Source organism: Monodelphis domestica, chromosome 3 (genome assembly GCF_027887165.1).
Source record: "Monodelphis domestica isolate mMonDom1 chromosome 3, mMonDom1.pri, whole genome shotgun sequence".
Lineage (NCBI taxonomy): Eukaryota > Metazoa > Chordata > Mammalia > Didelphimorphia > Didelphidae > Monodelphis > Monodelphis domestica.
This window is the reverse complement of record NC_077229.1, coordinates 216,703,852-216,716,471: the sequence shown is the minus strand read 5'-3', so window position 1 is coordinate 216,716,471 and position 12,620 is coordinate 216,703,852. Positions and strand designations below refer to the sequence as shown.

At 37.2% G+C, this 12,620-nt stretch overlaps 1 protein-coding gene across 1 annotated transcript in view; it reads left to right on the top strand.

Annotated features, from left to right (window-relative positions):
- Positions 1-12,620, top strand: part of MBOAT1 (membrane bound O-acyltransferase domain containing 1) — a 125,930-nt gene that overhangs the window by 59,532 nt on the left and 53,778 nt on the right. Inside the window, exons 2-4 of the mRNA XM_001375935.4 lie at positions 605-750; positions 1,656-1,733; positions 8,677-8,772. Coding sequence (XP_001375972.2) covers positions 605-750; positions 1,656-1,733; positions 8,677-8,772 — 320 coding nt within the window. The remainder of the gene's footprint in view (positions 1-604; positions 751-1,655; positions 1,734-8,676; positions 8,773-12,620) is intronic.

Here is a 12,620-nt window from a genome sequence, read left to right as displayed (position 1 = left end):
ACACGTCATCCGCATGGACCCACAGCGAATACCAAGACAGGTATTCTATGGCGAACTGTCAGCTGGACTCAGGAAACAAGGCCGACCAAAGAAAAGATTCAAGGATCAGCTCAAGTCCAACTTGAAGTGGGCTGGCATCACACCAAAGCAACTAGAACTCGCTGCCTCTGACAGAAGCAGCTGGCGAACCCACGTTAACCATGCCGCCACCACCTTTGAAGATGAGCGACGTCGACGTCTTGCCGCTGCGCGTGAACGCCGACACCAGGCCACAACCGCACCTTCCGTAACAACTGGCGTCCCAGGCCCCATGTGCCACAAACTCTGCGCCTCAGCCTTTGGACTTCAAAGCCACATGAGGGTACATCGTAGATGAAACTGCACAAAGACAATCGTCATTCTCGGTCACCGAGAGACTACCACTACTACTTCCATACTTAGCTGAAGTGGGTGCCAAATTGGGAGCAGGGGGGTGGATTTTGAAATCTTACCTTAAGTCTGAAAAAACTTAAGAAGTATGATCCCCTACGTACAAGCAATGTAATGAAGGAATTTAGTTTTTTAATGTAATGAAGGAATTTAGTTTTAACTTTCACTTTTCCAGGTGAATTTTGTGGCATGCCAGCTGTTTGCTTTACTTGCTGCTTTCTGGTTTCGCATTTACCTGAGTCCTGAGAAGGCAAGCTCTACTATCCGCCATGCCTTTGCTGCCATTTTTGGAATCTATTTTGTCATCTTTTGCTTTGGATGGTGAGTACTGAACCTCATCAATACCATTACTTACATTTGGATCTCATCACCTATATGCGACTACTCAATCTTAAATCATGGAAGGAGATTTATTAAACATCTTGCTTTAAGTAGGCTGATTGACAGTAAGAAAGTTTTCTGTAGGGTTGGACAATTTATTTTGGGGGGAGCCAGGCAAGTTCTTATTTGGTAGAAGTCCTAAGAATGGGAATTTTGGGGACCAGAACTTATGACTGTTACATTTCTGAGAATTTTATGTCATCCAGAAGTATGAACTGTGGGTAGGCAGATCAGAATGTGGTATATAATTTCCTCCTTTTTCAGTATACAAATGTCATTTGAAGACTGAACTTAGTTCAGTTCAACAGATACTTATGAAGTCCCCACTATGTGTAAGGTCCTTTGTTTGGCATTTGTGATACAAAGCCAAAAATAATAGTTCCTGTCCTTAAGTAAGCTTACATTCTACTCAAGCCAGAGGGGAAAGGCCCTCTGAAATCCAGTCCTGATTATCCATTAACCTCTAGAATGCTTTGTTCTCTATGAAGGTTCTCATCTCTTTTAGACTATCAAGTCTCCATAAAACAATGAGGTGAGTCTTTATGCATTCAGGTCACTACAACAGACCATTGGTATTTTAACTATTAGAGTTTATAAATAGTATCAATTGGTCCTTGAACCATTTAAGAATGTGATCTCTTTAACTCATGGGATGATTGCTAGTTGATGTGTTATTTTCCCTTGGAATAAATGCATACCTATCCAACAGAAGTTTTAGGTGATGTGAGGGTAGAGCAATGGGTAAATGATTGACTTGCTATTGCCAAGTTTTACACGCTTCAGAGATGTTCAATAACAATTTCTGTCCTTTTTTTTTGTGTGTGTGTGTGCGTGTGTGTTTTAAGGTATTCCATACACCTCTTTGTGTTGGTGTTAATATGTTATGGAATCCTGATTACTGCAAGCATGCGCAACATTCACAGGTGAGACTATGATCATGAAAACTGACAAACTGTGATTCACTTGGAGCTTAGTAGTATTCTCTCCTGGATTCCCAGGGCCTTGTCTTCCATATCTGGGAGGGATTGGCATCAATCATATGTAGTTGCTTATTATTATTTGCCATTCTGATGAAAATTACCTTCCTTCACTTGATTTGTGTAGGATTAAGACCACATTTGCTTAGGCAGATTCCTTTTCAGCAACATATATGTATCCAATTCAAGTCACAAATCACTAAATCTGTACAAGGTACTATACTATGCACTGAGGATATAGAGATGGGAAATAACACAATTTCTCCCCTCAGGGAATTTCTAATGGGTACCAGATTAAATGTGTGCTTGTATAAAACATTGCATTTTTAGGGGCTGTTGGTATAACATAGGATGAAATGTAGTCTTAATATTTACAAAACTTATAGGAGTTGGGAAAAAGGACACCTACCCACATGTGAGTAAACAGAGACAAAATAATTTAGCCTATGAATGGTAGGGATAAGAAGTGCTATAGGATTGCAGAAGTAAGAATAATGACAGAAAGCAGGGGTTATTTTAGAAGATTTCATGGCAGAGGTGACCATTGATCATTACTTGAGAAAAGGATTAATGTAGGGATGTGGTATGGATTAAGGTGGGGCAGTAGTTAGGGAATTGATTGTGGTGGGTTCAGAGTAACTATGGAAGAGATTTGGAGTCTATAGCATTCTGTAGGAATTGGGGAACCACTGACATATTTCTTAAATGGAGGGAAGTGATTCTGGTCATGGTCATGTTTTTAAATAGGGTAGTTTGGAAAGGAGAGAAACTAGAGTGAATATGACCAGTTAGTTGAATGAGAACTATTGTATTTATCAATTAAGAAATAGTTGTTGGTCTTTGAGAGTACAGTTTCAGAAAAGTAGTAGTAATCATTTTGGAATCAGATCATAGCATGTTAAGGAATGAATGGATTGTATAGAAATTGTGTAGAATTGTATAGAAATGGATGCACATATTTCTTTGTCTTCTCAATGGGTGAAAGAGGGTGAGAAAAAAGGAGAGAAATTGGATCTGAAAAGAAAAGATCCAATGACCACTTTCCATTTTTCATTGTCAGCCTTCATAGCATTTGACATTACTCACTAGCCCTTGTTACTCTCACCTCTCTTGGCCTCACTGACACCACATTTTCCAGGTGCTTTTCTTACTATTTAATACCTTCTTCTCTGTATCTTTTATGAATAGCTTATTTCCTTCAGGTCCTTCACTATGGTTTCTCCCATGGTTCTATCCTTGGCTTTCTTCCCCCCCCCCCCCAACTCTTAATATTCTCTAGCATAGAAAGTCCTTATTAGTCCCTATCTATAATCTCTTACTTTCCTTTGAGAGGCAGCATATCATAGTGGATAGAGAGCTGAGTTTGGAATCAGTAAGACCTAGTTTCAAGTCATTTAGTCTGTTTTTCTCAGTTCCCTCATCTGTCAAATTAGATGGAGAAGAAAATAGCAAACCTCTCCAATATCTTTACCAAGAAAACTTGAAATGGGATCAAGTAATGGTTGAACATGACTGAACAAACAAAATATTTTTTATATACCAAGTGTCTTCCCCCATCAGAAAGTGAGTTCCTTTCTGGCAGGAAAGTAATAGTATCCCCAGTGCCTAGTATAGAGCTTTCACAAAGTAGGTGCTTGATAAATACTTGTCAGTTGATTGATGAGTTGTATGGTATGTACCTTTCTGCATTCATAGAGGTTCTTACTCCTTGGAGTATGATGAAATCATAAGTTTCAGGGGATAAGGTATATTAATTATCACAAATTGACAGATGAATATCAATTCTATGCCTGTAGCCTTGGCCACCTTCTGAGCTTCAGGTTCTCATCTCTAACCATTTGTAGGAAATCTCTATCTGAATGTTCTAACTTAACATTATTATTTTTTGTTTTTGAGTTTATTATTTTCCCCCTTAAAATTTCACCTCTTTTGAATGTCACTCTTATTGCCACTGTTAGTCATGAAGTCTGCCATGTTTGGAACCTTGGTGTTATTTTTGACTCTTTCCTTTCCTTCTTTGCATGTATCTGTGTGACCAAGTCTTGTTTATTCAATGTCTGCTTCTCTCTTGTCAATGTCCTTATAAGGCCTTCATTAGTACTACTCTGAAAAGTGCAATAGGTCTGCAGTCCTCCATTTTTTATCCCCTCTGACAGGTTGTATATATGCATAGATCTAGTCTGTTTTAATGACTTCCTAATTATCTTCCTTCCTTGTCTCACACATTTCCAATCCATCTTTTTTATAAATCACAAAATGATTTTCCTAAAGCCCTGGTATATCTTTACCAAGAAAACCCCAAGATTTAATAAGAGCTAGTATTTATATAGAGTCTACTCTGTGCCAGGCATGATGCCAAGAGTTTTACAAATACTATCTAATGTGATCATCCCAACAAGCTTGAGAGGTAGATGCTATTATAATCCTTTTGGTGCAGTTGAGAAAACTTAGGCAGACAAAGGTTAAGTAACTTGTCCAAGGTTCAGAAGCTCACAAGTGTCTAAGGCTGGATAAGAATTCTGACTCCAGGCCTACTGCTCTATTTACTGGGCCACCTAGCTAATTTTACACATTCACACAAACAACATATATTCTCTCTCTCTCTCTCTCTCTCTTTCTATACATATACATACATATATATACATACACATATATATCTAAAATATTTTTATAATTATGCATTTATTTTAGCATAGCTATAAATAACCTATAATATTGATATAATGATATATAGTTATAAAATATAATCATATTTATAATTATAATATATCATATATGTATTATTATTGTACTTTATTCTTAATCTATGGTCTAGTCCAACCAGTCTTATTTCACTATTGTCTTCATAATTGCATGGTACTTAGTCATTTCTCTGCCCAGAAAACTTCATAGGCTCCCTGTTGTGTAATCAGTAAAATTAAGACTCTTTTAGGGGAGCAGCTAGGTCGCTCAGTGCATAGAGAGCAAGGCCTGGAGTTCTTTGGTTCAAATCTGGCCTCAGATACTTCCTAGCTGTGTGAACGTCGTTATTTCACCTCCATTATCTACCACTTAATGCTCATCTATCTGTCTTAAAGGTAAGAGTTTAAAAAAATAACACAACAGCAAAACTATTTTGCCTCCCATTCAAGTCCTGCCACAATATTACACTGCCTTCCCTTTCCATCTTTATCTAATATTATTTCCTTTTTGGCAGTGTGTATACTTTATCCTGACTTGGCTGTCTCTAACCTCCTCTTCCCCAGAGTCCTTGCTCGCTCCTGACTCTGTCTTTGGTCACACTTTTTCTTATCAGTCAACAAGGATTTCCTACCATGTTTCAGGTGTTCTGTTAGCTGCTGAGATGGCCACATTACTCTTTCTATGTCTAAATCATCATCCCTACTTTCTCAGATAAATTTCTCTCTCTCCTTTAAAATATAGTCAAATTAGACACCTCCAGTCCTTTTTTATCACCATTTATCAGTAATGACTTTTCCTCTTTGATCTGATCTAGCACTTGTACTACTCTAAGGAATGTATTATTACTATGTTACTTCTCTTATAGTACAATACAGTGTATTATTACTGTATCTCTGTGTGTGACTCCTATTCTCTCAGTTAGATTATAAATTTCAGGAAGGATGAGACCATGTCTCATGTAAGATTCTCCCAGAGCCTAGTACCATGCTCCATATTCAGACGGTATTTTAATAAATTAATTCATATTACAAGATTTATTATTTTAAAAATTCCCAGACTAATGAAGAATGACTTGCTGTTATTTCAAGTTCTCTCAGGAAACTTTAGATTACTGTTGTCCTGTGGTTTCAGTCTTGACCAACTCATTATGAGTCCATTTGGGGTTTTCTTGGCAAAGACACTGAATTGGTTTGCTATTTACTTCTCGAGCTCATTTTTCTGATGAAGAAACTGAGGCAGACAAGTTTAAATGACTCATCTAGGGCCACACAACTAGTAAGTGTCTAAGGCTGGATTTTAACTCAGATATTTCAGACCCCAGATTGAGTTGTCCCTCTACTGTTCCACCCTTTAGACTATTTCTAGCTTTAAGTATTCATTGTCTTTGAAAATAGGATAAGAGACAATAACATTATAATCACCCTTCTCTCCCTTTTTTCTTAAATATTTTATCTAAAAGTAGATATCACAAGTCAGCTCCAAGGAGATTTTTGACAAAAAACATTGGCAATATTCTTCTCCCCTCAATAGGTTCAGAAATTTAAATTTTTTAGTTTATAACCTCACAGCTTCTTGTAATACATTTCTTATCAGTTGTAGAACAAATGTTTTTAGGTACTTTTAGATTTTATAGTCACTCAGCTTTGAGTCCAGACAGACTGTGGAGAGCAATAATCAAATAATCTATGTTCCAAGTATACTCCTTGCTAGGGATTTTATCATTTGTTCCAGACGGGTGATTAGGTAATTCATCTCTCTCTCCCTTGGAAAGCCTAGCTATAAAGTATTGCAAATGCTACACATAATAATGCAAAGTGTTTGTAACCTATTTTCAAAGTTTGGCTTTCCTCATATTGACTTTGGATGTAGTTGAAAACTGAACCAGTAATTCTCTGCATCTGTATAGCACATTTCCAATTACTTAACACATGGTAATTTGTCTATTAGCCCAACACCCTTGGGATCCTGGTGGGGTGAATGCCATGTGATAGATGAAAGACTGCAAAGCTAGATAGAGAGCCAGTTGGTGACTTGTCTAGGTTCATTGTTTCCATCGGCATCCAGGAATGGGGTCCCCTGATCCTGATGAATCTTAGAGCTTTGCAGTCAGCCTGTGACTGATTTTGCTTTAGCACATGGTAACATTATGGTTACACAGGGACATGTCACAAGGCCAGAGAGCAAAGATGCCAAACTTTGTTCTTTCTCTATTTGCTTGTATTGTTGCCAGTCTTACAGAAGGAAGTAAATTAAAGTTCCAGATGGATAAACTAGATGCAGAACTCAGCTAGCTTAAAAGGTAATAAAATTCTAACATTCTTCCCCATTATAGGTACCTGAATTGACAGAGAACACATGAATCTGAAATAATCAATCAACAAGTATTCATTTAGAATTTACGGTATGCCAGGCACTATACTAAGTGCTAGGGATACAAAGACAGAAACATAGTCCCGAGCTGTAATTTTCTCTTTAGTTAGCTGAGTCACATGAATGATAGGAAATAGGGACTGATGATCACAGATTTCTATAACTGGAAGGAATACCAGAGGTTATCTTATCATAGAAAGATAGTAGGGAAGGTTCTAGAGTTATAGTTTAAATAGAACTAAGCTCTAATCTTGTTTTTTGGAATTTACCAAGTATGTGATCATTGGTGGAAGCCTCAGTTTCCTCTCCTATATTGTTGTTCTTTAGTTGTTTTTCACTTGTTTCCAACTCTTCATGACCTCATTTGAGGTTTTCTTGGCTATGATGCTGGAATAGTTTGTCATTTCTTTCTCCATCTACTTTTAGAGATGAGTAAACTGAGGCAAACAGGGTGAATTGACTTGCTCAGGGTCAACTACCTGGTAAATGTTTGAGGCCAGATTCAAACTCAGAAAATGGGTTTTCCTGACTCCAGGCCCAGCACTATCCACTGTACCACCTAGCTGCCCCATCTATAAAATGGAAAAGACAACAACTTACCTTTTAGGGTTGTTGTGAGGCTTAAATGAGACATGAATACAATAAATATCAGCTACAATTAGTTTGTCCAGTTCCCACATTTTTTCTGTGAGAAAAATTAAGGCCCAAATGCCTGGATAGTGACTGCTGAGTTAGACTCCAGGGAATAGAAAACACAGCATCTGTTGTTAGGTGAATCAATTCAATTCAGCCTATTCAAACATGGCAGAGCACAATGCAATTCCTATTTAGATTAGAAGACTTGGTATGAAGAACTAGGATAGTTTTGTCCAGGGAATCCACTTAGTGCATTATGCCATCATAACTGGCACCCTTTTGTAAATGGCCAATATTACCAAAGACTTATTAAATTGAGCTGGCTTTATCCTTCTGGCCATGGGAAAGGGAAGGCCAGGCAAAGGGTCAAGGCCTCAGCTAAAGTGATCTTGTCTAAGGCAAAGAAAGGGTGGCAGAGAGAGTTGCATCTGGCAGTTCATAGGAAGAAGTCAGATATCACATAAAGGGTATCACAATAAGTCAGAGGGTTGTTCTGAACTTTCTTGAGTGTAGCATTGATCCTTTAGTTGATGGTGAAGTCTATGGACCCCTTCACAAAATCATGTTTTTAAATGCATCAAATAAAATGCATGATATTACAAAGGAAATTATATTGAAGTATGGTACTCAAATTTAACATTAAAAAAAGGGTTATAGACCCCAGATTAGGAACTCTTAACTGGATGGTCTTCTGACTCTACCCTGAATTCCTGTCTTATACTTTCTGAATTTAGGGATATATTCTTAGAAAGCAAATAGGACACTTACTAGCTGTGTGGCCTTGAGCAAGTCATTTACCCCTGTTTGCCTCAGTTTCTTCATTTGTAAAATGGGTTGGAGAAGAAACTAACTAACCAGTCCAGAATCTTTGCCAAGAAAACCCCAAATAGGGTTACAAAAAATCAGACAGAACTCAAATGAATCAACAACAAGAACATCCCAGTTTTCTACCTCTATAGTGAAATTGCATTTTCTTAATTAGCCATATTTGATTATAATTACATGGTATTTATTTTAAATAATTTATTATGGAGTTGATAATATGATATCATATGAAGAGCATCCAGAAGTATCTTCTTATGGACCTATCACACTCTACAGGGTATCCCAAGGTCTTTTGAGCCATCTTGTTATTATGATGATATTATTAATGAAGATTATATTAGATGATAATTTAATCTCTGCCAAACTGTATTTCTAGGTACTCCTTTGTGGTAGCAATGGGTTATCTCACAGTATGCCATATAAGTCGGATATACATATTCCACTACGGGATTCTCACTACAGATTTTTCAGGGTGAGTACCTTCGTGAACCTGGATAATGACTGCTGAGGTTGACTCCTTTAGTTATTTCCAGGGAGTATCTTTATGGCCTAAAATGTTGAATATTTAAGCAGAAAAAAATAATTACTTGTTTTTGGGAAAAGCACTCTGTTCATGGAGCCAGCATCATAGATTGATTACTTAGTGTTTTGTGGATGCAGACTACGGTCCTAGCTCTGGACAGACATCTCACTGTAGGGCACAAGAAGAACCGGGTAAGAGGGTATGGATCTATATCAATGAAAAATTTTCACAACTTCTGGAGGAAAACCTCCACAATTTTAAGCATATAATCTATTGATGATAGATTATCTTCATATAATAATCACAACCCATCATAAAGTCATAGAATTCTATAACTGGAAGAAATAGCAGAGGTTATCTTATAGAATGGCAGTGGGAAAAATATTTATAATTAAAAAAGAACTGAGCTTAAATCATGAATATTACAATCTATCAGTTGTGCAATCATTGGTAGTTGAAAACCTCTCTAAGCCTCAGTTTTCTTATCAGCAAAATTTTCAGTTGTTTAGTCTTGTCTGATTCTTTATGGTCCCATTTGGGGTCTTCCTTGCAAAGATACTAGAGTGGTTTGCCATTTCTTTCTCCATCTAATTTTCCAGATGAGAAAACTGAGGCAAACAGGATTAGGTGATATGCCCAGGGTCACACAGTAATATCTAAGGCCACATTTGAATTCAGGAAGGTGATTCTTCTTGACTTCACGTCCAGTACTCTATCCAATATGCCACATAGCTGCCACATCTATAAAATGGACATACTAATAATTGGGATACCTACCTTATAGGGTTATTGTGAGGCTCGAATGAGATGTGAGTGCAGTTCTTTGCAACCTTAAAGTACAATGTAACTATCAGCTCTAATTAGTTTATCCAATTCCCACATTTTACAGATGAGCCATATGATGCTCAGAAAGGTTAAGGTACATTAAATAACAAACTAAGAATAGGAATCTAATCTTTCTCTGCTCCCTCCACTTGCTTTTAGAAATAGCCACCAAGGCAAAATTACTATTGAGGTGTTGTTTCTACAGATTACCTGGAGAGATACTTGTTTCCATTAGTCAGTCAGTATGTCCTGAGGAGAGTGTTTTTTTTTACTTCCACTTTCCCTAGGGTCTAAGTTGAATCACGTTGGAATTAACAAATTCCTGAACCACAGAAAATTACAACTAATTAAGCTGAGTTTTATATCCCCCCCCCATCCCATCCAATGACAACCAGTCCATTTAAGATTCAGAGTTCAGAGAATAACTATTCCAATCCTCTTCATTTAGTTTTAAGCTCAAATCTATCAAGTCTTTTCATATCTCCCCACTTGGGTTTTCTTAATCTAATTCATATCATGAGATGTCACTGAAAGGGGAAAGAAATGAGTACAATTGAAAATGCAGTGGATTTAAAAGTATGGAAAGCCTTTGTATAGCATGAGGGGAAGACCAAGACAATGTCTTGATCATATCATTTTCATCTCCAAGGGTACAGCCTGACGACTCTTCTCTAAGTGTTGTTTATTCTGTGACACTGGCTAATTGTATTTTGAATGTCTTTTTTTAAAGCAGGACTTGTGTTACATTACTGATATTGGCATACCTTTGAGATGTTGCAGGTTCAATTCCAGACCATCACAATAAAAAGTCAGGTGAATTTTTTTGATTTCTCAGAGCATATAAACATTATGTTTATACTATATTGTACCAGACTCCAGGTCTATCACTCTATCCATTGGCTTTCTAGTAATGAAGACTGGTGGGTGACTGCAGGTGTGCCCACAGAGAAACACTGTGTTCCCTTTTTGGTACACATGCCATAGATTTGCCATTACTGACTTAATCTTTTATAATCTGAGTTTGACACCAGTGCTCTAGATTACATCCTACAACACCCCTTGAAGTGAATGAGCTATTAACACACCTAGGCAATCTCCATTTGGTAGCCAAGAAAGTATGCAATAGTATTGTATCTAAAAGAACCAATGCACATACTTTAATTTTAAAATATTTTATTACTAAAAACTGCTAGCCATCACATGAGTCTTTGTAGACTCATAATCTTTTTGTTGGTAGAGGTGTCTTTTCTTTATGTTTATGGCTACTGATTTATCAGAATAATGGTAGCTGAAGGCTAGGGTGGCTGTGACAATTTCTTAAAATCAGACAATAATGAAGTTTGCTGCATTGATTGAGTCTTCCTTTCTCTTGAATACTTGAGGCAATTGTAGGGTTGGCCCAATTTCATTATTATTGTGTCTCTGGGAATGGGGAGATCCAAGGAAAGGGAGATGGACTGGCTAATCAGTGGACCGGTCACAACATTTGTTGATTGGGTTCACTGTCTTATATGTTGTTGCCCCAAAACAATTTCAATAGTAACATCAAAGATCACTGATCACAGGTCATCATGAGAGATATAATAATAATGAAAAGTTTTGAAATCTTGTGAGAATTACAAAAATGTGATACAGACATGATGTGAGCACATGCTGTTGGAAAAATGATACTGATAGACTTGTTTGACCTAGGGTTACCACAAACCTTCAATTTGTAAAAAATACAATATTTGTGACCTGCAATAAAACAAGATATTCCTATATTTGGGAAGGAGCAAGAAGTAAAATACCCATTTGCTACCTATAAAAAAACTCTTAATGCTTTCCTTCCCCAAAAAATATTTTGTGGGTTTTTTTAATATGTTCATTATGTGTACATTCCCAATGGAATATAATTTCCTTGTGGTTGAGGCCTTTTACACTTTTGTTTTCATATTGGCAGTTCCTTGTACAGTGTCTGTCATGTAGCAGGTCCTTAGTGATTGTTGGTTGGTTGACACACTATAAGTTTTTTTTAATATATGAAGTTTTTAGGGAAGAGTAGGGCATCTGTTGCAAGGGTTTGTCAATCCCTTTTCAGGGTTACTTTCCTTCTTTGGTGTCCACCCGCCACCCAGCTTTGTCTGTGGCTCCAAGAAGCTGTAGCATGCATGGTGGTAGTGTCCTAGTAAAACTGTCTTGTAAGACAAGCTAAACCAGGTTGAATATAACTGACAGCCCTCCAACCTGTTGGTGAATTTGCAGGGTGTCTATCCCAAGTCTGTTTAGAGACCACACGAACAGGCAGATGAAAACAATTTGTCCCTTCCACCACGAAGGAGGCAGAAGCAATTGCTGTGGAGTGCTTAAAACTTGGTTAGACATTGAAGAATCCAAAGTCATCCACTGCATCCTGAGCCATCAGTTATCTTGACTTTGTTTTGTCACTGGACTTCAATGGATCTAGAGGAAACAGTAGGGCTGATGATTTTGTGCTACTCTGCCTCATTTACATCCAATTTATGTGTGATGTTATTTTGGTCTTATTTGAATACAAGGAATAGCAACCAATCAATTTCTTTAACTTCTAAGTGGACTAAATTTTTTTTAAAAGGGAAAATCTTTTGTAGTTCATCTCTTTACCCACATTGTGCTAGTCCTTCCTATTAATCTTTTCTTGTGAATTATTTTGATATTCCTTTTCTTTCTTAAAAAAACACTTCTTATTTTCTATGTCAAAATTGATGCTAAATATTGGTTCAAAAGTGGAAGAGTGGTAAGGGTTAGGCAATTGTGGTTGAGTGACTTGCCCAAAGTCACACAACTAGGAAGAGTCTGAGGCCAGATTTCAACCCAGGACCTCTCATCTTCAAGACTGGCTCTTTATTTACTTAGCCACATACCTGTCCTTGAATATTTATTTTCTTCATACACTACTAGATTATAGAAAGGAGAAATGTGAGAACTCAAAAGTAAATACTTATTGGTAGATG